Genomic DNA, 23,724 nt, shown 5'->3' with positions numbered 1-23,724 from the left:
GATTTTGGTACTCCTGGTGACACTCGTGGACGGAGCTCCATGGTTCAATACCGCTTTAAGGCATCTATGAAAAGAATCGCCAGTCAATTCTGTTGGCTTGCGTGGCACCGTTGTGGATGACACGCGTACCGTAGGGTCGGAAGAGCTTGGTTCAGCATGAACAAACGCTGGCAATTGCCTCCAAATGCCCGATGTACGTATTGCGTAACGGAGTAGTAATTGAGTTCCAGAACTTGCATCAACTGTAGAATGTCTAGTTTCCTCAACGATCTCCTGCTTTAGCCATCTCACTTCGCTTCTAGCACGCCGATGAGGCTCTCGAGCTCGCATATGACCGAGCTATAGATGGCGTCCTGGAGCTGAGGACTGCTGAGATCTGACCCCTGGCCGAAATCGCACTCGATGCACTTCAGCGTGAGATCTCGGTACCTCGGGCCCAGACGCGCGTTATGCTTACTCGCCAGCTTCCGGACTGCGACTATGTCGTCAGCGCTGATAGGCGCACTCCATCTACCTATCTGCAGTAGCGCGACTCCGAGGCTGTACAGCGTCAGGTTACGGATGCCGTGCTGGAGTCTCGCCACCTCGAACATGGAATCAGTGTCACGCGCTTGGTCCTCGGATCCTTCTGCTGTAATCATCTGGGCATCGTCGTCGATCTCCGACGGGAAGTCTAGACATGTACCCACATGGAGCGTCCGTAGGCATCCCGCCAGATCTACCGAGCCGTTTGTATCCTCCATGTACGAGAGGTCTGACAGAGACCAGTATTGTTTCCACCAAGGAGTCGCGTGCAGCTTGAGCATGGCTTGGGTTATCTGGAGGACCAGTCGAAGCTGCTGGGGGACGGGAAGGTCGGCATCGAGAGCTCTCCTGAAGATGTGAAAAACCGGGAAGGTTTCTGCGTGCTTTGTTGCTCCCGGTACCTCGCTTGAACCGAAAACATGACGCAGGTTGTCGGGTGTGTCAATGTAGCACTGAGTTCCCCTTGGAATGGCTGCTAGATTGTAGAATGTGCCGCATATATCCAAGGATTTGCGAAGGTCTATGGGGGCTGGGTTCTCGTCCATAGTACCAATGTCCGTTAGAAGAGTAGTCTCCGTGGACCTGGACTCAAGAGAGGATACTGATAACGATCCTACCACTGTGTCGGTACTTGTTGAACTTGCTGTCGAATAGCTATCCATGTTGTACGGTAGATCTTGCGAGGGCTCCTTCCTGGCGCATTTGATGTTTGTCTTCATCCGCACTTTTGGCTGTGTAGCGTGGTCACAGTTCCAGTCAGCTTTCACGGGCAAAGCAGTAGGGTTGAATCGGACAGTCGCCCTCGATCTTGACGGTAATCGCTGGGGTCGTATAGTCATGTTTATGGGAGACCTGAACTCGGTTAAATTAACTCCGTGTTACTATTTCTGACCTTGAAGAAACCATCACTTACGCTCGAGTCTCAGTGCCATCATTCTCTTGACAGGAGAACAGAACATGGAGGTCGTGCCCGTTTGGGGATTCGAGTATCAGGCCTAAGAGATGATGTATGTGGAGCGTCTCTGTACACGACCAACAATACTTGATCGCATTGGAGAGTGACCGTGCATGGTCGCCCATGTCCCGATATGTTTTGGGCATCTTGGCAGGGTTAAGCGTTTGAGTAGCTGCACGACGCGCATGTACTTGGGCGGCCATTTTCCGTAGCCTCCTAAGTTCCTGATTTAGGTCTTTGATGTTTTCCAGCTTGCCCTCCCAGGAAGACTTCTGCAACATTACTCTGAAAGGCTCATTAGCCCGCTCAGTAGCGGTGAGCTACGTGTAAGCTATTAGCAGATGTGATGGAGTGAAATATTGTTGATAAAACGTACCTTAACATCCCGCCCAGAAGCATCTGATGTTTTTTGCAAGCTTTCGCCCAGCTCTTGCACCTGCTCGTTGATGTCAGCAATCACCTCCTTGACGTCGTTATGTTTGCGACCTAGATACCCCTGGATCTTGGAGTCAAGTCCAGGAGTGTCCCATAGATCATTTTCCGTATCTTCAATCATGAAGATGACATCATCAGGATCGATGACCTCCTGTAGCAAAAGATGACATTCGTCGAGGAATATGTGTGTTTGAGTGACGAAAGCCGTCTTCAGGCGTTTCAGCTCCCGCTTGTGGTGGCGTAGTAAGCGAATCTTGGAGCGGGCAAGTGTAAACCCCTTGATAGCAGTTAAGCACAAAGGAGCAATTCCGAGAGCTAGGGAGATTGGGTCAGCCATAATGCTATCGTCGTGTAGTCCATCCAAAATAGAGGGTTGTTGTGAAGGAAAGTTGGGTTGATTTGACGAGGAGCTGATGCACTGCACTTCCGTCGTGCCTAAGGCTTTTGCCCGCCATCTCAGGGCAACACGGAGCGGGGTAGCTGCCTGCACTGCAGTGATGAAGCTGAGCCATGCTGCAATTTCGATTGCCGCTGACTTCGTTGCTTATTTTCATGCAAGGTGTCAGCTGAGCCAGCCAATGGATTGAATACGATACGCAACTCCGCTTTCTTTGAACCCTTGTTAATCGCTGGTGGCAGACTCCGACGCATTAAATGCGATGAAAAGGTAGCTTCACAAAACACAAGTATGTCGTTCCTTACATGTGCTGACTTAGATACAGAGGCCATCATGTTCACAATGCGTAAAAGCAAAGAAAACGTGCACAGGCTACCCTTCCCCTGTAACGAGGACAGGAAGCCCTGGTGTGAAAAGCCCAACTATGACCCGAGCGAGCGGCACATGGACAAGACCCATGACCCCGCCGCAGATGCATGGTGGATTTGTCCAACAAGCGCAGCATAGCCCATCGTCTGTATCAACCGGACCGCCCTACGGACCACCAGTGGCTCATTTAATGGGCGGCCAGAATCAGCTCGAGACTTTTCCGGCTTTCGATCCCCTGGGAATGCAGCCACCAGCATCACCACTTATCGACAGCCGCAAGGCCAAAGAATCTGATAGCACTCAGCCGAATCCACCAGGAGGGAGCGACCCTAGTGCTCCAGGTCCTCCAACGTCCTCTAGATTTCAAGCATCCACACGCAGTCCAAAGTGGTATCCACTATTTCCAGATGCATATACCGATCCGAAGGACCCTAATGAGTCTGGTGGAACAGACCCGAGGAAGCCTCTGTCTGCAGCTACTCCGTTGCTTCCACCGATACCACCATTTGGGCCTCGCGAGAGGCCTCTTGATGACGAGACGAGCGACGTGGTCGGTCTCAAGCGTGCGCGCAACACGCTTGCGGCCCGCAAGTCTCGGGAGCGAAAGGCTCGGCAGATTGAGGAGCTTAAAGAGAAAATTGCGAGACTGGAGAGAGAACGAGAGCATTGGACAGAAGTGGCAATGTCCAAATCTGAACAAGAACCACACAAAAGCTCGAGTGCTTCGAAAGCAGGCGGGACTTGACCCGATGTGATTGGCAGGGTTATTTTGAATATTTTGGAGTTATATGTGTAAGATAGGCTCTTTGGACGCAACCAGTCTTATGTGGTGCCAGTTTACATGAATCGCTTTTTGCTTTTATGAACTTTGTAGAAGACCTCTTTACATTTTGAGCCCTTCACTTGCTGTATAAGGCTATAAGTCAATTGTGTACATTGATGCTTGGCGACTTGTCGTGGGAGGACATCATAAATTGAGTCATTATGGCTCCACTGTGCGGACTGAAAAGGGGTATCACGTGACTCGCTTAACGACAGGCCTCGCAACGGTAGTCATTTGCAACCTGATTTATTAACATATTGGATAGCGGGGTTGCAAAACGATTTTAAAGATGTCGCTGTTATTGCTGGGTTTATTGAAAGTCAGTATCGGGTGTGATAGGTAAGCAGGATGGGTGCGGAAAGGATTTGGTGAGCAGGTAAGGTGGCTATTTCACTTTTTACATATGCCCAGACACGGGGGTAACGCGTGGTGATATGATCATGCGAAAGAATACAGGCGTTCCTCAGCCGTGGGATATATTGTGCGTATTCTTAGTGGACGTGGTGTTTGGAGAACAAATGTGATTAAAGGGGATGGTTCGAGTACAGCAAAAGAGTATGTAGAAACGAGACTCCAAAAAGAACAACCAAAAAAGGATCGCGAACTATGTCCCCTCGGTCTGAACTTAGTGACTCAGCTAATCATCTGGCGGACCAGGTCGGGCTGCCCAGCGAGAGTTTACGAGCTCTCCCCGGGGCGTCAGTGCGACAGCGGAGCAAGACACTGCCATGTGAAAGGAATCGGGACTTCCAGCGGTGTCTGTGTGCTTACTTAATCAAGTCGCGACAACCACTTGCCTAATAACTTCTTGCAGTCTGGCGATCATCCAACTGCACCACATGGCCCAGAGCGCGGGACACCCTGGGTTCATTGTTCGTTGAGAAAAGGGCGTGGCATTAGGCATTATGTGCCAAAGATGTGGGTAGCTACAAAGATAGGCAGATGGAGGCTTATCAAATGGTTGCCTGAAGGAGGGGATATCGCGAGGGGTAATGCCTGGATTGTGTGCCTCACACCCCCATCGCCTAGCCAGCACCCTGCCTACTTTGCTTATGGGGAAACCCAGCTACTTGACTCAAGCTCTAGGGCAAAGCACTCCTTTCAAATCCACAAGTTAGCCAGCAGCAATCGGGGTTACAATGGAACTCAGCCTGTGATGTATGACTGGGCGAATTGGTCATACTGGAAACGCCCAGATTTGCCAAGCTATTGTCACAGTTTGCGAACGCAACGAGGCCAAACATTACCATCGTGTTCCAGCAGCTTCACTCATCTGAAAGACAACCTCTCCATCATTACCCATGAGCTCACTGCTTTAGATGTATCCGAAGAAATTCTAGTTGTATAAAACCTCCCATGCTACCTTTTACCTTTCTAATCCAAACCACGGTCACTTTGCAAGGGCAATACCTATGGAGTCAACCTATCTACACGTAGGACATGCTAGTACTGCAATGAGAGGCGTATCCGTTATGGCTCAGGCTAAAGCTTGATCTAACACTTCGGGGCGAAACTGTATAAACTCTCAATTTAGTATCGCAAACCCATCACTTGTCTGTAATATCTGTGTAATGATGATCTTCATTCTCATATTGTTGGTCAGCGGGTGCTAGCTACAGGAAGCCAGCCCTGAGCTTCGTCTCAGCAACGTTAACCCCAAATTTCCAGCATTCTCCAATGCCGACTGGCGAGGCGTACTGAAACAATCAGTATCTATGGTGGGGCAAGTAGGTAGTACATCAATCACTCACCAAGTAACCCAAAGCAGAGGCACTGGCAGTTATTATAGGACTAGAGAGTCCCCAGCTCAACTCCCGCCATACACCCCGCCCCCCAAAAGCAGCTTGTTACTGGTTGCCTTTTCACCTCAGCCTTTCTGACTTCACTCATCTTCCACCCACTACCATCGAGCTTCTCTTGCTCTGAAACCCCTTCAACGCGTCCGCCAGTTTACCACCATTTCCCTTCACGACCATTCAGCACGCGGTGATCTTGAACATAAACCACAAAGACCCAACCCTTGAGCCATTCCACCATTCGCTTTTTTGCTTTATATGTCACAAAAAGCGACAATCGAAATGGACCAAAGCGCTCGTCTGGAAGAGCTGCGTGAGGGAAGCACTCCCGCGTCCCCTCCCAAGCTCGGCCGCCCAGAGCTTGCCCCGGGCTGGGGCAGACCCATGCCTGGTGAATCTGTCACTGGATATGCGCCAGAGATGCGCATCCAGCAGACCTCCGCCGAGCCATATGTACGTATTTCCGTCAACTTGGGCCCCAAAGAAACCTCTTGTTTCTTTGTGGAAATACTTCAGCTGAAACTGTTTTCACGTTGATTTATAGGCAATTACTAACGTGTGAAATAGGCTCTTGCCAACACCAACTACAACCAGTATGTCAACACTCTCGATTCTTCCAGAATTATGGAAGAACAGGCCATTGTTCCATTCGTTCCTAGTGAAAGCGTCAATGAAGGAATCGATGCTGGTCAAGATATGAGTCAGCAACAGCTGGTCAGAACCGGTCCGGCTCAGATGGTGACCGGCCTACGAGCCGCGTTCCGCCCTCGCCATGTTGCCGACTTGGCAACTGGATTCTATCATACGCTCCGCGATGGCCACTCCAGCCCACGCATCTCGACCGGAGGCTACCGCGGCACCATGAGAGCTGAAGCCTCGCGGGCCGCCGAAAACGACAACTGCTGCCTGTTCCTGACCGGCTTCCCCGCGCACATCACCGTGCGCGAGTTCATTCACCAGACCCAGGCATACCAGCTGGGCAAAATCGCCGCCGTCCATATCACGGCTCCTTCTGCCAACCACTCGAGAGCCGCAATCAAGGCCACGATGTGGAACCGCGAGGGCGCTGTGAGACTCCGCCACGCCATCGAGTCTCAGCAGATCCGCTTCGACGGCTACAACCTTCGAGCACTCTGGAACCGCCACCGAGTGGCTCCCCAGACCGCCGCGGACGAGTCGTGCGTCATCCTGGTCATCGGTCGACCGGAGCAGGTCAGTCCGTTCGTGATGCTTCCCTAGTTCGGAGAGCACTTCACGTTCAAGCTGGACCGCCTCATCGTCAAGAGCCTCACCACGGACATCATGTTCGTCGAGTATAGCTTCGGCTCCTACGTCAATCAGGCTAGCAACGCCTACCGACTCATCAGAGATACTTTCGACTCTGACCATGTCTTGGCTGTTTACCGGAATGACCCGTGCGAGCCCGAACTCCTGCGCGCTGTAGAACAGTGATCGCCCCCTGCACAATATTGTGCCTAGAGTTGGAGTAGTTGGTTTATTGGTATGTACTCCAAGAGCTTCCCCAAGCCACCATATGATAAAAGCTTACTGATACTTACTCGTTTCAGTCTTTCCCACCAACTTCAATTCAATGAGAAAGAACCCTCAAAAGAATGGTAACGTCGTGACATCTCTGGCGTTATCCAACCCTTCCTCAAGCCCCACTGGTTCCACCAGTGTACAGAAACAGAAACCGTTTCTCTGTTGTACTATGTTACACCATTCTAGAACCTGCTTTCTTTGTGGTGTCCATCACAAGTTGCTGTTGTTCCAGAACAGTACGCACCTAGATAGACAATGTATTCGATCTCATCGCTTTCCCGGTTATGTAGCAGTAAGCAAACGTGTGTGTTTGTGGCTTTCCGTATCATGAGTATATGAGGGTGATTACTGGCTGTATCATACCTGCTATGGAATACTCCGTCACCAGGATATGAGTCAGTCCGTAGGTACACCAGGTATACGGTCATTTTGTCAAATTACTTGAATTTGTTTCGTGATACATGTGGTAAGTTGTAAAGGTATTCGGTTTGTTGGAGATATCTCCTACAGCTGAGCGTTGCCTACCTGACAAGAAGCATTGTTTTAATGTCCTGTCCCAACGTAGTCAACTTCCGTCCGGACGTCACATGTATTCCGTGTGGTATATCTCAAGACAGTATCTTCAATCCATTGTATGCTTTTTACAACCTTCAACCAAACTCAATAAATGGTCCCATGGCGCAGACGACGAGGCAATCAATACACGTATTTGTATAGGCGGTAGTTGTAGTTACTACATGCTTACAGGGCCCTCGTAATCGCAAATGCTCATATGTCTGTTGCAAGACCCACGAGTGACAAATTGGAGAAACCGTGACAAGGAACGGCATCTTCCAGGGTATAAGCAAGATGGATCCAACGCCCACAGCGGCTATTCGAAATAGATCCTCAGGATGATATTGGTGATGCTTGGTGATGAGGCTCAATATGGTGGTTTAATTTTTGGCTGCTATTCTACTGAATAGAACGTTTTAGATATGAAGAAACAGATGACGACAAGCACGTATTTTATTTACGTGATGTATCAAGAAGCAGAAGTTGCTTCACCCTCTTCTTACCAACATCGGATGTGGTTCTTTTACCGGTCTACTCCAATATGCTGAGAGTTCAGGCTATGAATGCGATGTTATATTGGAGGTAAAAGCAGGAGTGACATCTGTTCGCCTTTTCTAACAGGTCTTGATACCAACTATCCCCAAAATCCATGATTCATCGTACGTATTTTCGACACTCAACATATCGATTAGCAACCTCACAGCCTGTTTCAAGTCTGGTTTATAACCTCCAGCTTCGAACCTGGGAGTTGAACCATTGTAATGCCGTATCACCCATGGAACCCAGTTGTCTGGGGTCTTGCAAGATTGCCAGTATCATGGTCAGAAGTAGGCTGAGCTGCAACGGTTGGCACTGCTTGTGGACAAACGATGACCAACCATGCTCACGTATGGGAGATCTGATTAATGATGAGGATGGGTTGCAGCGGCAAATACCCGTTTCTCTGTACGTATCACTATGTTTAAATACAGCATCTAACCATAACAAAGCTTTACGAAGCTGAGGGAGCGAGGATAAATTGGCAGCAGGATGGTAACAGATGGTTCAAGATTTCCCTATGGGCTTTTGCTAAGTATCAAGTCTGACATAGTGCGTCAGCCAGTAGCCTGTCTACTACCCACAATCAAAGATGATGCTTATTTATTTGAGTACCCAACGCTGTCATGGTAATGATATGTTATGGCAGTGATCAGGGAAGTGATCTCTGGACTACATGACTCGATTGGTTTAGTAGATACGCCGGTCCTCTGGTCTTCCCCCTGGGTTAGGGCAGAGACTGCTCACTCTGGAGACCTGTTCGGTATGGCTCAGAGCCATGCAGTTGGGAGTTGGAACATTGGTAGTTACGAAACGGTAAGATCAGTGGGTCATATGGCGTGCATTTCCTGTTTTGGCGGAAACGTTGTTTGTGTGTAGACAAATCCAGGTCGAGGCTCTAGATGGGATCAGCCTTTGGGTGTCAGGCCGTGGGTATGATATGACGAAATTAGGCTAGTGGCCTGACTGAACTAGTCCGTAAAGAATCATTATTGGGAAGTTGAATCAGCCTTGACTGATGAATAGCTAGCTCGGCAGCTGGGCTGGTAATTTCTGCTTTGTTATGGCCGTCCACTCTTCACATATAAGTCACCCTTCGACCTCCCGACGACCAGGCTGATCTCTAAACCCACAGAATGTATAATACTGTATATAGGTATCTGTATAGACCATAACAGGCGTTAAAACCACAAGAGAGACTAGTAGTCCTATATTGTATAGTGACCTTCATGAGGCTCGATCCGCAAGACGGGCAGCGAGCCCAATGGCCTGCAGGACTACGGCTGCGTAGGCCTGGGGAACAATCCAAGCCTTTTCAACGTAATGCTCTTGTGTAGGAGACCTGTAGTGTCAGTAAGCCCGAATTTGATCAATCTTATTGTTCTGGACTTGACATTGAATGCAACTGGGGCCCCGCCTGGCTGATTCACCACACCAAGCACCACCCACCATCTGTACTTAAAGGACTTTTCCCACCCTCAACCCTAGGTCCTACCCATTCACCATCATCCATCTTTTTCTGAGCATCCAGAGCGACACTCGGAAAAAAGACTGTAGCACCAACCCAACTTTAGATCATCTTCAAGAGATCTTTTCTTGCTTTACACATTGTCATCCTCTCACATTGACATTCTTCTTCACACATCACCATCCTTACCTGTCCACAACGCCAACTCTTCATCCAATTGTAGCAGAGACCACTACAGTTGTTTCGCAACATGTCGGACGACCAGAGAAAGCCGGATAAGCCTGGCAAGGGTGGTAAGGACAAGGATCCCTTGACCGATAGAGAGAAGCTCCTCATGGAGCTTTACTTCGCCACTGAAAAGAAACAGAAGGACAGCTGGCGCGCCCACAACTGGGACACAGTCGCGGCCAGAAGAGGGCTGACCCCGGCCGCAGCCAAGTAAGTCCTTCCTGTTATTTTATTACCACTTTGAGCTGTCTTCACGTTGTACGATTATTATTGCCACACGATGATTAGGTCAACTAATTGAATGTTTTTTTTATTTTCTAGGATCCGGTTCAAGGGCCTCTGTGATCAGTTCGAAGATGAACGCAAGGAGGAAATCATCACCCCTCCCGTCGTCCTTCCACGCAAGAGACGAAACAAGCAAGTCGCCAGCAACGATGACGAATACAACGACGATGATGATGTCCCTACCTCCGCCGCCCCCACTCGCACCGCAACTGCCAAGGGCCGTAAGAATAACAAGCGCGCCGTCCCTCACGACGACGACGACGATTTCCTAGGTGATGGCGAGAACTCCTCGCCTGTCAAGGCTACTAAGAAGCGTGCCCGAGGCAGCACTCGAGGCAGCACAACCCGACGCGCCACTCTCAACTTCGAGGACGACGTCGAGGACGACGGGGAGGACGTCCCGAGCAACCCCACCAACCGGGGCCGCCCCACCCCGGCCCGATTGCCGTTCCCCAACTTGCTCAACCCCAATCGCAACTCCATTGCAAGCCAGATCCGCCAGCAGGAGGAGCAAGACCTTAACCTGCTTCGCCAGCGAGAGCAGCAGCGCCAGCAGGATGAGAACACACGCCGTACCTGGGGTCTTCCTACTGCCGAGGAGGCTCAGGGTCCGGCTGAGGGCCCCGCCAACAATGGTAATGACAACAACAACAACGAGAATGAGGGAGAGGGTCAGGCTTCGGGCCAGACCAAGAAGAAGCGAACCCGCGTGCCTAAACTTGAAGACAAGCACCGCAAGGTTGCAGAGCGAGAGTGCCTGGCCCGTAAGCGCAAGGAGGACCAGGAGGAGGAGGACCAAGAGGAGTAAGTCAACACTGGACTTCTGGGATGGTCTTTGGAGGTAACTGGCGGGACAAGGACAACAGACACTTGTTCATGAGATATTGTACGATAGGGATATTTTCACTACAGCTTGCTGGTATCATGTGGTAACAACAATGCACATGGCCAGCCGGATAGATAGACTACACAATGTTTAATAAGCAGAATGCTACTTTCTGTGATCTCACGTTTTTCATTCCGCTCTCGTCGTACTCAGAAGTCCTCGGTGGGCCTTCTTGCAATCAGCTTAGGGACTTCCAGATTCATTACTTGTATTCAATTTCAACTACCTGAACTTTCCTTCATAAACTCCCAAGTGATGGGCTGAACATCCAGTCAGAACTTTTCACCAACAGCTTCCCATCCGGCAAGCTTTTTCTTGGACTGGAAAAAATACCAACCACACACACTTGGGTCCTTCATCAAGAGTTTCCTTCCTTCCTTGTACTGTCATATCGCTCTACAAGACCACAACCACCCATCCCATTGCAGCAAAGCACACTGCAATTGCTTGTCACAATTTCTTTTCTGAGCACCCAAAGCAGATCTCAGAAAGATACCTTGTAGCAATCACATCACACTGGACCTCCATTAACAATTCCTTTTCCTTTCATTTATTCTCATCATTCCGAGCACCGTCCTTCTCGTACCACAACGTTGCGATTGCCCGCCGTCATCATGTCTGACAAGTCCAACAAGCCCAGCAAGTCTGATGCCGACGAGGTCATCAAGGCCATGCAGGAGGACATCTGGCTTCTCGTCGCCATCATCGAGAAGAACCAGATGGAGGAGAGAATCAAAGGATGGAAGGAAATCGGTGAGAAGCGAGGCCTGTCCACCGACGCAGCCAAGTAAGTCACTGCCACATGAATCACATCACCTACTTTGATTGACTTCCCATTGCGAACATTCGCTTTGCTGTGAAATCGATTAATATCCGCCTTCCGCCCCATTACCGTCTTCCCTCGATGTCTCCAAGGCCCTCACTCTGGAGATAATAAATGTTTCACGATCGTTTTGAATCCAAACTGTCACAACTACTACGGGACGCAACTAATATTTAATTGTGCTGTTTTCTAGACAGCGATACGAGAAGCTGAAGAGAAGATACCATAAGGCAACTGATGGTGTCGTCCCTCCCAAGGCGATTGTGAAGCGTCGCTACCGTCGCCCCAAGCCAGCCTCTCTGGACGACAAGGACGATGGAGAGGAGCCTGACGGCGGAGACGACGTCCCGTCTGCCAACACGGCCCATCTGGCCCCGCCTTCATCTGCTCGCGCACACGCTACCCGTGCCGTCCGCACCCCTCGATCCTCTCGCGTTTCCCGCGCCACTCTCCCCACCTCCGGACGCACGCAAGGAACAAAGCGGTCCAAGCCTGTCGACGAGGAATCCGATGACGAATCTGATGATGATGATGACGAGGATATCCCTGCTGTCCTATCTGCCTCGGCCAAGCGTCAGAGACTATCTGCTCGCTTCACAACCAAGCCCAAGAACAACTCTAGCAATGAGGCCCAGGACGATGGCGAGGGCCTTCCGGCTGCCCAAAAGACACCCGCAGCCCTTTTGCTCCCCAAACTGCACATGCCGGTCCGCCGCCACTTCGCTATCGAGGTCGCCCAGATGGACCGGGACAGCCAAGCACGCTCTCGCTGGCGCCAAGAGCAGGAGCGTCAAGACCGGGTCATGCGCCAGAACTTGGGCCTCCCCACTGGAGAGCAAGACGAAGAGAACGAGGCAGCCCTTGCTGCTCAGGATCCTGCTCTCCATGACAACAACGATACCAATGAGGCTGAGAGTACGCCCAAGCAGAAGAAGAAGAAGCGTACTCCCGTCCCCAAGCTTGCTGATAAGCACCGCAAGGTCGCTGAGCGCCTGGCTCGTCAGCGCAAGGAGGACGAGGAGAAGGGTCAGAAGGAGGAGGACGATGACGAGTAGGAGTAAGCCAACGCGATTGAGTCACAGAACATTTTTCTATTTGGTTCATGGCATTGTGTAAGATAGTGTTGAAGATGATTTGCCAGTTTGCCGTTATACCATGTGGCAACAACAGAACACATGGCAAACTGAAGCACCATAGTAATACTTAATATACAGAAAATAATCGTTTTTATAGTCTCACGTTCTCCCCTCATTTTTACTTCTGTTCATACACATTCTAAATGCCTCCTTATAAAACAACCCGTAGATCGGGTTGCGCAACTTGTCTGGCCACCTGCCACGACGGGATATTCATAGCGGCAAGACATAATCAAAGGCAGATTATTATAAAGTACTAATGTAAGTAGGGTGTAGTGCTTGTGATCTTACCGTGTTCAGGGCAGAGCTGATTTCAGCCCAGGGACTGCTTTATCAAACAGGTTCTGGGTGATTCCGCCCACCTGGATTTCCTTCAAAAGGTCTACAGCTACTGGCCGCATTCCAGTCTAGCTTATTTATTGCTGATTTTCAACCAACCAAGCTGTTCTGGAAAAGGCACCAGTCACAAAAATTATTCAGAGCTTTCGCATCACTACCAAAAGCTCTTTGTGGCATCCTCATTTTCTCCCTTCCATCCTTCGTTCCATTCTACACTGCTGCACTTGTCTCCATAGTTGCGCGCCTTCGTTTATTTGCCGTAAACACCATTGACATTGCTGACTGTTCAACATGGCCGGCAAGCGCAATCAGAACAAAAAGGGCGATGAGGGCAAGAAGGGCAAGAAGCCAAGCAGCCCCAACCCGTCCGACGACGACCAAATGGACGACGACCTGATGCTTGCACTCGCTGCCTACGAGGAGAAGCATCAGCAATTCGACGTCAAGGGATGGGACAAAATCGCAGCCAAGCGAGGCTTGACCATCCCTACCGCAAAGTAAGCCATTGCTTCTGATAATTCGTTTGAAACAACGACTAATACATACGTCATTATTGTTCATAGGATTCGATTCGGGGTCATCAAGAGACGGTACATAGCAATCACCAGTGGCGTAATCCCACCCAAGCCGGTCAATAAGCGCCGTAACCGAGGTGGCAAGCAAGCCAAGCCGGCCCCCGAGGACGACTGGGACGACATCGATGATCAAGATGACGTCCCATCGGCCAATACGGCCCACCTTGCTCCCCCTGCTCGAGCTGTTCGGACACGCGCCGTCCATCCCGTTCGTACGACCCGCGCAACCTCCCGGCGCACCCGAAGCACCCAGCGTGTCAACCCTGCCGAGGAGGAAGATATCGAAGACGACGGCGAGGATGTCCCCTCTGTCCCTTTTGCTCCCCCTGCCCCCTTGCCCCCCTTGCCCCTCATGTCCCCCTTGCTCCCACTGGACCCTCTGCCGTCGCCAACACGCGCCTGAGAAGATCTCGTCGCACCACTACCAGGGCAGAGGGAAACAACGGGGGTGGCAACAGGGCCTCGTCCACCCAAGAGACCCAAGAGACCCGAGCACGGCCTTTGGAGTTGCCGAGCCTGCGTAACCCGGATCTTTCATTCGAAGCCCAAATCCAACAGCTGGAAGAGGCAAGCCGCGAGCGTGTTCGCTGGCGAGAGGCCTTCAGCCAGGAGGAAGAGGACATCCGGCGTGAGTATGACCTTCCTCGTTGGGTCGAGCGTGACGAGGAGGAACCGGCTCGTGACGAGCATCAAGAGGAGGAGCAGCTCCCTACCTCTACGACCACCGGAACCCAGGCCAGACGAAACCAGTCTGGTCGAACTCCTCTTATCAGGCATGAAGCATATCGACGCATTTTGGCCGCTCGCGATGAGGAGGCCCGCCGTCACGAGGCCCGCCGCCGACAAGACGAGGATGTTCTTCGTCAGTGGGGATTCCCTCATGAGGAGGACTCAGAGGTCCAGGAGGAGGAGGAGGAGTAAGCTACGGTCACAAGCCTGAACGGCTGTGATTGGCAGAAATATTCTGAGAAGTAGGTGCCCAGACACAAAGGGCACTTACTTGGGGAGTTGTATCTCATGATAAGAGAGTTTTGTACGGATAGGATTATGGTATTCCCTAAGGTTGTGGCCTTGAGTGTCGAAAACAAGACACAAGGACCTTAGTATAAGTAGTTCACAATCAGAATGTAACTACTTCTGTCATCTGTTCTGTTTCTGGCGAAGATGTCCCTTCTATTCATATTACCTAAGCCCAACGAACACAGAGAAAATGGCCCAAATTCTCGTGTGTCTTTCTCCCTAACAGATTCCGATCCAGCAAATGATCCTAGTCAAAGGTTGTGAAAACAGCACATGTTCTTTCATCATCGTCAAGATTCCATTCCCACATCCTTGAGCCCTTCCACTGTCCGCATTATTTGCTCTCAGACTGCTTTACTACCTACATTACACACTTTGATTCTATGCTGATAAAGACAGTTGCCATAATAAACCTACCATGAATAACAATTCCTAAAATGACGGCAACCTGAAGAAGAGCAAGACGTCCAAGGAACATGTCAAGTCAAGCCAATCCAACACGAACCCTGGCTTTGGCGGCTGAGGTTAGGAGAGTATTACCGCAAACCATCGCTTGACTGTCACCAGCGCAAAGTAAGTTTCATCCCACATCTCGCTCTCCCATCATCCCTTCAAACTGCCATCAGTAAAACTCTGGAGATATCCAACTACCTCGCAATCTCTGACGCCTTATACCAGGCCTTGAGCAGAGATGACTAACACAGAACCTTCCTTGTTTCTAAGCAGCAGTTCGCAGTCATGGAGAAGAGTTTCAAGGTAGTCACCGAGGGCGTCGTCCTACTAGGTCAGCGTATAGTAGTGGGGATAGCGGCAAAAAGACCGCCGTCTGGAAGCAAAGCACCAAGGCGGAACTCTCATCAGCCCCGAGCCTTACTCGGCCTCAATATGCTACTCGGGTCTGTCAGATGGACCAGGAGAGACAGGGGCGTGCTCTCCGGCGTAAGCAGGCCCGCCAGGAAGACCGGAATATCCGTGGTCTCTAGGGATTCCGAAGGGAGGAGGACAATAACGAAGCGGTGTTCCCAAGCCTGATGATTACATTTAGTAGAAGGTTACCGGAGGGCAGTCAATGGAGGAGAGGAGGGGCGTCTACGTGGAAGACAGCATACCTGGAGAAAAAGCTGTTATATAAATATTTATCTTCTTGTAGCCGTATTATTTGCTATTTTACTCTATCCAAGTGCGAATAGGCTATAACGGGAATGTAGTTACGTTTGTCAATGTTGTATTTTATGGCGATTCCCCGCGACTCATTGCGCCTGTCCTTTTGATTCCCGATCTGCCTGCCACCTGCCACCTGCCACAGACGAAAGCACTGAACGCACCAGATGTGCTGCACCCAAGCTTGGCCACAGCAGAAACAATAGCTGCTGTAAAGCTTTTACCCCACAGCCCATCTTACCAGTGGCCTTGAGAAAAATTGCAAATCAACCACAATTATTTGCACAAACCACAAGGGATCTCTGGTAATTTCTGCCATCAATTTCTTTATTTTGCACTCCCATCCTTGCTTTCATTCCTCTTCGCATTACACACCTACATTGAAGTAAAGAGCATTGCTTCTGCCAATCGCTACCATGGCTGGCAAGAATAACGACAACAACGACAAGGGCAAGAAGGGCGACAAGCCCAAGAGAACCCTCGAAGATCTGGAAGAGGAGAATTGGATCCTGATGGCCATCATGGAGAACAACATGCCCGGATTCGAGGTCAGTGGCTGGGCCAAGATCGCCGCCCAGAGAGGCCTCACCGAGGCCGCTGCTAAGTAAGTCGTTATTATTTAACACATCTGATCAGCTCATATTTATAAGACATGAGAACTAATCAATATTTTTCTTTTCGTAGGATCCGATTCGGCGTTGTCAAGAGGCGGTACAGGGAGGCCACCGACGGCGTCATCCCGTCAGTACCTGTCATCAAGCGCCGTCGCCGGCGCGCCAAGAAAGCCGACCCGGTCGAAAACCTGGAAGTGAAGAGCCCCGAGCCCGAGCCCGTCCCCCAGGACCTAAACAACCACGATCAGGACGAGGACTTCAACGACGAAGAGAACATCCCTTCTGTTCACACTTCCGCTCCCTCCGTTGTCCTCCCTCGTCCGGCACGTGCCCCGCGCCGTGTCATCCGACGCTCGCGCCGCGTCCGAGGCGCCCAAGGCAGCAGAGACGAGGAGCTCGATGTCGGTGATGACGGTGATAATGTCCCTTCGATCGCCCCGCCTCAGCCGCAGCAGCAACCTGCCAGAGCTGCTCGACCTCGCGCCGCCCGACGCATCCGGGATGAAGTTCAGGCCGAAAACGATGAAGGTCACAGCGTCTTTCCTTCCGCCGCTCCTGCTGCCGCTCCTGCTTAGACGAGCATGAACACACGAGCCAAATCGTCTCCAAATCCGAATGTGGTCTCGTTCAACTCTATGCTCCGTCCGCATGAGGAGGGAGGCCGGCCGCACTGGCGCGAACAGTTCGACCGAGATGACGAGGCCATGCGTCGTATGTGGGGTTTGCCGTCTATTCAGGAAGAGATTGCATACCTTCAGCAGGAACATGAGCAGGAGGAAAATGAGGAGGGCCAGCAGGATGAGAACCAGGAGTAATCCACGCTCCTGGGACTGAAGACTTCCTAGTTCAGTCGTTAAAGAAGAGGTTCACTCTTGGGAGAACAGCGTACTTGGTGAACAAAGTTCTATATAGATAGGATTTCAGTATTCTACTCCTAATAAAACCAACCTAAAACCTCTATAAAAACACGTTCGATTTTAGTTGTAATCGTTTATTATTCCTTGTTTTTATATAGTCATAATGTCCTGTCGGCTTTTCTATGCCTGCCCAGACGCAGTACCCGTCGCACCCTACAAGCCGCACCTAAGCATGTGGACGACATAGACAATAAACCAAATTCTTGGTGTAGGATCCTTATCAACGTGCATTCAGCAAGTAGCTCTTGTGAAAAGGTTGTAACCCCACCATAAACATTTTCCCTTATCTCCCAGAGCTCTTCCATCCAACAGGCCTTACGAGGACCTAAAGCTCATCATGGCCAATTTTCAGCACCCCGAGTTCTGTGTCAAGGATTGGGCCAAGTTCGCAGCCAAGCGAGGCATGACTAAGGACGCCGGCCAGTAAGTCACTCCCCCCTCCTTCTCCTCCTAAGACACCTATTTCGATCGAACTGTCCTATTTAGATAGTCGCCTCATGTAAATCGGTACACTTGCCCTTTAGCTCTCCCATCACCTCATCTCAGTATTTCTCAGACACTAAATTACAAACTCACTTTTAAAACACTGGGCTGCAATCATCTGAGATGTCGACTGACAAATAATTTATCGTACTTCTAGGCAGTGATCCGCGGCCATTAGCGACCGCTATGAGACCACCACCAAGATCTTCACCCCCGCGAAGCCAGTAATCAAGCGCCGCCGCCGCCTTAGTGGCAAGCCTGCCGCCGATTCTGTCTCGGAAATCGAGGAGGAGAACGCTGGCGTGATAGACGATGGCCAAGATGTGCCCTCCAATCTCACCGCCGCACCTTCTGGAAGCACATCCTCTCGCCCCCTGCCGCAGCATGCGACGCAACACTAGACGTGCCGCGCCCGAGCCCGAGAGGCAGATTGAGGTTGGCCGCAGCAACGTCCAGTCTGACAACACCACCTAGGCGCAGACTAATCCGTGTCCAAATCCAAGCGTGGCCGCCTTCAGGGCAATACTTCGCCAAGAGGAATAGGAGAGCCTGAGACGCGATCGCGTGCGCGAGCAGTTCCGTCAAGAAGAGGAGGATATCCGTCGTCAGTTTGGCCTTCCTTCTGTTGACGAGGAGGATGTGATACTGGAGGAGGAGGACCAGGGGTAATTAATGCTTCTGGGCTGAAGGGGTTTCCAGTTGTGGAAGGATGCCGAGTGATATTCCTCAAAGAAGAAAAGCGTGCTCTTTAGGAACGGTATACTCAGTGAATGTATCTCTGTCGAAATAGAATCTGGCTATTTCTAGTTTTCATAAAACCACCTACCTGTGATGTAAACAAACGTATTTGAGGTGTGACTGCATTTTATGTCTCATGTGCTCCAGTCAAAATGCGGTTCATTCCTCCCGGCTGGCCCGCCCTGATAGATGCATCATGCGACATACATGTAACCAACGGGCCGCAAGTAAGTCTGAGGACAACGGCAGCAATAGGCCAATGATAGTGTGGGGTTTCTACTTATGCCCATTTAGCAGTGATCTTTGGGGGAAGTTTTAACCCTACCATTCATATTTTGTATCATCCCCCAGAGCACTTCTACACATTCTGTACCGGTACACCTTTCCCTCCGTACATCATTACACCAGTCCACAGTCTCTGATTTTCAACTCGCTATATCCATCATTTAATCAAAGACCACTGCACCTGAGATATTCAAGATGTCGAACAACTCTGGTCAAAACGACAAGCCTGATAAAGGCGATACGGGCGACAAGCCCAATTCTCCCAACAAGTCTGACGAGTCCATTCATATGGGTGACGACTTGAAGCTCATCATGGCCGTTTTCGAGCATATGCACCCCGAGTTCGGTCTCGAGGATTGGGACAATGTCGCAGCCAAGCGCGGCATAACCAAGGACGATGCCCAGTAAGTCAATCTCTTTCTCCCAAGTCACCTACATGGATTGACTGTCCACTTTGGATTTTCGCTTGCGGTGAAATAATCCACTTGCCCTTTCGCTCTCCCATCATCATTTCCTATTGCTGTTTTAGAGACTCCTCAGTACACAAACTCCCTCTTGGGACATTCGATTATAATTGATTATGTAGGATGTCGACTAACGAATCAATCATCGTATTTTTAGGAAGCGATTCGCGGCCATCAGGGACCGCTACGATGCCGTTACCCAGGGCGAAACCCTACCCAAGCCGGTGATCAAGCGCCGCAACCGGGGTGGCAAGCGTGCCGCCGACCCTGTCCCTGAGGACAAAGACGATGGCTAGAATATGGAGAACAAGAACTAAGTACTGCTCTCCGAAAAGGATTACGGCAAAGCCTCGGTATGTAGCTTCCCATGCTGATCCCACGATTCGCTTGCTGACAAGCTTAGCCTCTTTTGACTCGCCTGCAGGCTGCCCTCGATGGCGTAACACTAGCGAAGATGGACAAGCGCGAGGGAAGTGAAGTTTTGCTCAATAGGACTGGGTTGCACTACAGCATGGCAGCTTGTAGTACTATGTGGCAACAACAAGTCACATAGGAACCTGAGGCAGTAGATACACACTAGACAGAATACCACGACTTCTGTCGTCTCGTGTATTCCATGGACATTATCGCATGTGACTTCAATCTGTGAGAAATTTAACGTTGAAAATCCCATTTTGGTGTCTCACTATCTCCCAATACTTAATCATCGTAACCAAATTCCAGGACATGCAAGGATGGTCGTCAAAATAAGCGCCGCCGAAGCCACATAGTCAAGCCACGGCGGGCCGATCCCGCGTCGGCGTTCCGAACTTTGCTGCAAAAGTGGTGGAACCTAACCAACCTTGAGAGTTTATATCGACAGCATTGATCGCCTTACTCCTGAAATATCCCAACGGCAAGCGTCGGCGTTCTCGCTTATATCGGTCCTGACTGTTGGTGTCTCCGAGAATGGGGGCCTTGACTCCGACTCCTTGTACCTAGCACACCACCAACCGAAGCCGAAGCGGTGCACGCCAAGTTGAGTGAGTAAGACGGTGTGAAAAGTTCCCAAGCCGCTGCATGGGTCTGACTGTCGGCCAGCCAAACATGGCCTAGAAAGCAACGGGTGGTGGAGAATTGCACCATTGGACTTTCTATCTTGAGGCTAGCGGATGCCATACAAGAGCGGGGACTGTGGAGGCTCGCTCTCTTATTCCCGGCGCTTTGCACCACGCCCCCGGTTTCGCTTCGGCTTCCGACTTGCTCATCAGCGTCGGTCGTATATCCGACCGCCGGCCCCATGCCCCAATAAAATTTTCAAATAATTTGCTCTTTCGCCCGCATCCCAACAAGCAAACATGCGCCTGCTATTCGAAGACACCACCACCTTCGCCTTCTCCTCCTCCTCAAGCCTAGGTCATTTAGGCTAAAACCAACCTGGCGGCCCAGGATACATTGTGTCAAAATTCATACCGACAACTATCTCTCTTTCTTATCTCTTTCTGATATCTTGTATCTACCAAAATGGCTTCAATTGGCGCCGATTCTAGTCTGACCATGGCCGAGCTAGAAAAAGTGCAGACACCCCGTAAGTCGCACCACCAAGACATCTCACCGTCTAGTATTGTCACCATCCCTGGTCAGATCACTGAATCTGAGAAGAAGGCCGAGAAGGAAGCCGACAATGCCGGCGATCCGCCGAACGGTGATGGGCCGGGCAACAGCAGCGTTGAGTCGTCCGATGTCGAGGACGGTGGCGAAGACGAAGCCCCCGATGGAGGCGCCAAGGCTTGGCTCATGATCCTGGGCGCCTGGTGCTGTTCGTTCTGCAGCTACGGCTGGGTCAATAGTAAGTTGCATCTCCTCTTCCCCGCTATTCCTCGGGATCGTAGCGGGTCCCCCGATCGACCGAGATCCCTAAACCGACTACCTACTCGGCGCTAACGATTCCCGTCCGTGTTCTTTTCTCGTTCTAGGCGTCGGCATCTTCCAACAGTACTACGAGAACGGCCCGCTCTCGGACTACACGCCGAGTCAGATCGCGTGGATCCCGTCCCTGCAGATCTTCTTCCTCTCCTTCCTCGGCCCCGTCATCGGCCGGCTCAACGACACCTACGGCCCCCGCGTCCTTGTGGCCGTCGGCTCCTTCCTGCACGTCTTCGGCCTTATGATGGCCTCGCTCTCGACCGAGTACTACCAGATCCTGCTCTCGCAGGGCGTGTGCTCCGCCATCGGCGTCTCCGCCGTCTTCCTGCCCGCCCTCGCGTGCGTGAGCGGCTGGTTCGCCAAGCGCCGCGGCCTCGCCTTCGGCCTGCTGTCGACCGGTTCCAGTTTAGGAGGCGTCGTGTTCCCCCTCATCATTTCCAACTTGCTCCGCACCGTCGGCTACGGCTGGACCCTGCGCATCTGCGCCTTCATGATCCTCGCGCTGCTGCTCGTCGCCAACGCCTTCGTCCGCGCCCGGCACACCAGTAATACCGCCGCCAACCGAGCTCGCGGCGGCGGCATGACCCGAGTCCAGATGCTGAGCCCCTTCCGCGAGCGCGCTTTCCAGATCCTCCTCTTCGGCCAGTTCCTTATTCCGTACGGCCTCTACGCGCCCATCACGTACTTGCCCAGCTCCGCCGTGGGTGCCGGTATGAGTGAGAGTCTATCGCAGTACCTAGTGACTTTCTATAACGCAGCAAGGTAAGCCAAGTCAACCCGACTCGAAGAACCACATGAACCACATATACACACTCTCTGCTTCTTTCTCAATCCTCCTATGAAAGGTACGTAGCTAACGTCTTATTCACTATAGTCTCGTCGGCCGTGCCAGCTCCGGCTATCTCTCCGACAAAGCCGGCCGCTTCAACGTCTTCTGCGGCGCCTGCTTCGTCGCCAGCCTCCTGGTCCTGGCCATGTGGATCCCGGGCAGCACCGACGCCGTCATCGTCGCGTTCGCGGTCCTGTTCGGCCTGTCCTCGGGCGCCTACATCTCCCTCATGGCCGCGCTGGTCTCGTCCATCTCGCCGCTCGACGAGCTCGGCTACCGCAACGGCCTCTGCTTCCTCGCCAGCTCCATCGGCGGCCTCACCACGTCCCCCATCGCCGGCGCCATCCTCGAGAGCCCCGTCGGCGGCTGGGTCGGGCTCAAGGCCTTCTCGGGCGTCATGATGTTCCTCGGGACGGCCGTCACGCTGGCGGTGAGGTTCCAGAAGACGGGGCTGAAGCTTTGGGTGGCGTTTTAGGTGGCCTTTCGGGGTCAAGAGAGGTCATTGTTCGTGTCAGGTTTCTTGTAAAAGACTCGGATTAGGAGCTTGGCATATTTGGAACTATTTTATTTCTGGCTATAAAGTCCACCGCGACAAGGATCGGATAATATCAGTGAGGGGAAAGTCTAGACTGGGTTAGAAATTAGCTATTATCCTTATAGACTATTTATATATAACTAAATATAATTTCCTCTTAGGTATAAAGTTAAATTATATTTATTTTAACTTGAATTTTTTAATGTATATTATATTATAAATTAATAAAGTTTATCGGTATAGCCGGCTTTTTTACGCCTCTTTTTTTACGTTTCTTACTTTTTTTCGTTTAAGTTTATTTACCCCTCGGCTTTTTTCTTTTTTACTTTTTTAAACTTTTTAATTAATTATTTAAATTAATTATTTAAATTAATTATTTAAATTAATTATTTAAATTAATTATTTAAATTAATTATTTAAGTAACGTGGTTTATTACCGAGTCGCTTATATTATTAAATCGCTTACTTTTACTATTTCTTAATACTTTTATATAAATTAATTTAATTATAATATATTATATTAATTAAAACTACTCGTTATCGGAATCGCTACTTAATTTTATATCTTTTTTACATATTCGCGTATTATGACCTGTTTCGCCGTAAATGCCACAGCGCCTGCCGCCCGTCGCGCGCCGCTTCGACGAACCCCTATTTTCGCCTTCGCCGGTCGCTGAACGTTTCCCTTTTGCCTTCTCGTCCTGCAGCGCTTAAGATTCCTAAATAGTAAGGGCTCCTCCAAGCTTAACTCGCGACTTTTTAGCTCTCCGGCGCTTTAAAAGGGCTAAATTAGCCTCTTTTAAAGTACGTATTCGATCCTTTATAAAGGTTATCTTATATATAATTATATATAACGTAGTTTATTATTAAATCGGTTATATTACTTCGCCGGTTACTTTTTTTATTTTTTTAACCTTTTTATATAAATTAATTTAATTATAACGTTTAAAATTAATTAAAACTACTCGCTATCCGATTTTTCGCTTAATTTTATATCCTTTTTATATATTCGCGCATTGTGGCCTGTTTCGCCGCAGATCCCACAGCGCCTGCCGCCCGTCGCGCGCCTCTTCGACGAACCCCTATTTTCGCCTCTATT

General features: G+C 50.6%; 10 protein-coding genes across 10 annotated transcripts; 9 read left to right on the top strand and 1 right to left on the bottom strand.

Moving 5' to 3' along the window:
• Positions 1 to 287: 287 nt before the first annotated feature.
• On the bottom strand, positions 288 to 2,252 carry PG997_009970 (uncharacterized protein; the record flags this gene model as incomplete). Its single annotated transcript, XM_066814285.1, has 3 exons — positions 288 to 1,377; positions 1,439 to 1,800; positions 1,857 to 2,252. The coding sequence occupies 3 exons, from the start codon at positions 2,250 to 2,252 to the stop codon at positions 288 to 290; spliced, it is 1,848 nt and encodes a 615-aa protein (XP_066666247.1).
• A 484-nt stretch (positions 2,253 to 2,736) lies between these two features.
• On the top strand, positions 2,737 to 3,426 carry PG997_009969 (uncharacterized protein; the record flags this gene model as incomplete). The annotated part of the gene is made up of 1 exon (XM_066814284.1): positions 2,737 to 3,426. The coding sequence occupies one exon, from the start codon at positions 2,737 to 2,739 to the stop codon at positions 3,424 to 3,426; it is 690 nt and encodes a 229-aa protein (XP_066666246.1).
• A 2,156-nt stretch (positions 3,427 to 5,582) lies between these two features.
• Positions 5,583 to 6,752, top strand: PG997_009968 (uncharacterized protein; the record flags this gene model as incomplete). Its single annotated transcript, XM_066814283.1, has 3 exons — positions 5,583 to 5,753; positions 5,868 to 6,512; positions 6,540 to 6,752. The coding sequence occupies 3 exons, from the start codon at positions 5,583 to 5,585 to the stop codon at positions 6,750 to 6,752; spliced, it is 1,029 nt and encodes a 342-aa protein (XP_066666245.1).
• A 2,900-nt stretch (positions 6,753 to 9,652) lies between these two features.
• PG997_009967 (uncharacterized protein) lies at positions 9,653 to 10,723 on the top strand (the record flags this gene model as incomplete). The annotated part of the gene is made up of 2 exons (XM_066814282.1): positions 9,653 to 9,840; positions 9,952 to 10,723. The coding sequence occupies 2 exons, from the start codon at positions 9,653 to 9,655 to the stop codon at positions 10,721 to 10,723; spliced, it is 960 nt and encodes a 319-aa protein (XP_066666244.1).
• A 692-nt stretch (positions 10,724 to 11,415) lies between these two features.
• On the top strand, positions 11,416 to 12,679 carry PG997_009966 (uncharacterized protein; the record flags this gene model as incomplete). The annotated part of the gene is made up of 2 exons (XM_066814281.1): positions 11,416 to 11,588; positions 11,818 to 12,679. The coding sequence occupies 2 exons, from the start codon at positions 11,416 to 11,418 to the stop codon at positions 12,677 to 12,679; spliced, it is 1,035 nt and encodes a 344-aa protein (XP_066666243.1).
• Positions 12,680 to 13,390: 711 nt separating this feature from the next.
• Positions 13,391 to 14,595, top strand: PG997_009965 (uncharacterized protein; the record flags this gene model as incomplete). Its single annotated transcript, XM_066814280.1, has 3 exons — positions 13,391 to 13,596; positions 13,663 to 14,058; positions 14,103 to 14,595. 3 exons carry the CDS (start codon positions 13,391 to 13,393, stop codon positions 14,593 to 14,595), a joined length of 1,095 nt encoding a protein of 364 aa, XP_066666242.1.
• Positions 14,596 to 16,271: 1,676 nt separating this feature from the next.
• Positions 16,272 to 17,044, top strand: PG997_009964 (uncharacterized protein; the record flags this gene model as incomplete). Its single annotated transcript, XM_066814279.1, has 2 exons — positions 16,272 to 16,459; positions 16,540 to 17,044. 2 exons carry the CDS (start codon positions 16,272 to 16,274, stop codon positions 17,042 to 17,044), a joined length of 693 nt encoding a protein of 230 aa, XP_066666241.1.
• Positions 17,045 to 17,723: 679 nt separating this feature from the next.
• PG997_009963 (uncharacterized protein) lies at positions 17,724 to 18,270 on the top strand (the record flags this gene model as incomplete). The annotated part of the gene is made up of 2 exons (XM_066814278.1): positions 17,724 to 17,809; positions 18,048 to 18,270. The coding sequence occupies 2 exons, from the start codon at positions 17,724 to 17,726 to the stop codon at positions 18,268 to 18,270; spliced, it is 309 nt and encodes a 102-aa protein (XP_066666240.1).
• An 817-nt stretch (positions 18,271 to 19,087) lies between these two features.
• Positions 19,088 to 19,652, top strand: PG997_009962 (uncharacterized protein; the record flags this gene model as incomplete). Its single annotated transcript, XM_066814277.1, has 2 exons — positions 19,088 to 19,296; positions 19,514 to 19,652. The coding sequence occupies 2 exons, from the start codon at positions 19,088 to 19,090 to the stop codon at positions 19,650 to 19,652; spliced, it is 348 nt and encodes a 115-aa protein (XP_066666239.1).
• A 1,207-nt stretch (positions 19,653 to 20,859) lies between these two features.
• PG997_009961 (major facilitator superfamily transporter) lies at positions 20,860 to 22,565 on the top strand (the record flags this gene model as incomplete). Its single annotated transcript, XM_066814276.1, has 3 exons — positions 20,860 to 21,184; positions 21,312 to 22,023; positions 22,136 to 22,565. The coding sequence occupies 3 exons, from the start codon at positions 20,860 to 20,862 to the stop codon at positions 22,563 to 22,565; spliced, it is 1,467 nt and encodes a 488-aa protein (XP_066666238.1).
• Between the last annotated feature and the right edge of the window lie 1,159 nt (positions 22,566 to 23,724).

This window comes from Apiospora hydei (assembly GCF_038363865.1).
Source record: "Apiospora hydei strain CBS 114990 chromosome Unknown utg000007l_segment0_segment0, whole genome shotgun sequence".
In the NCBI taxonomy this organism is placed as follows: domain Eukaryota; kingdom Fungi; phylum Ascomycota; class Sordariomycetes; order Amphisphaeriales; family Apiosporaceae; genus Apiospora; species Apiospora hydei.
The sequence above is the reverse complement of the archived record's forward strand: the minus strand, read 5'-3'. Positions and strand labels throughout refer to the sequence as shown.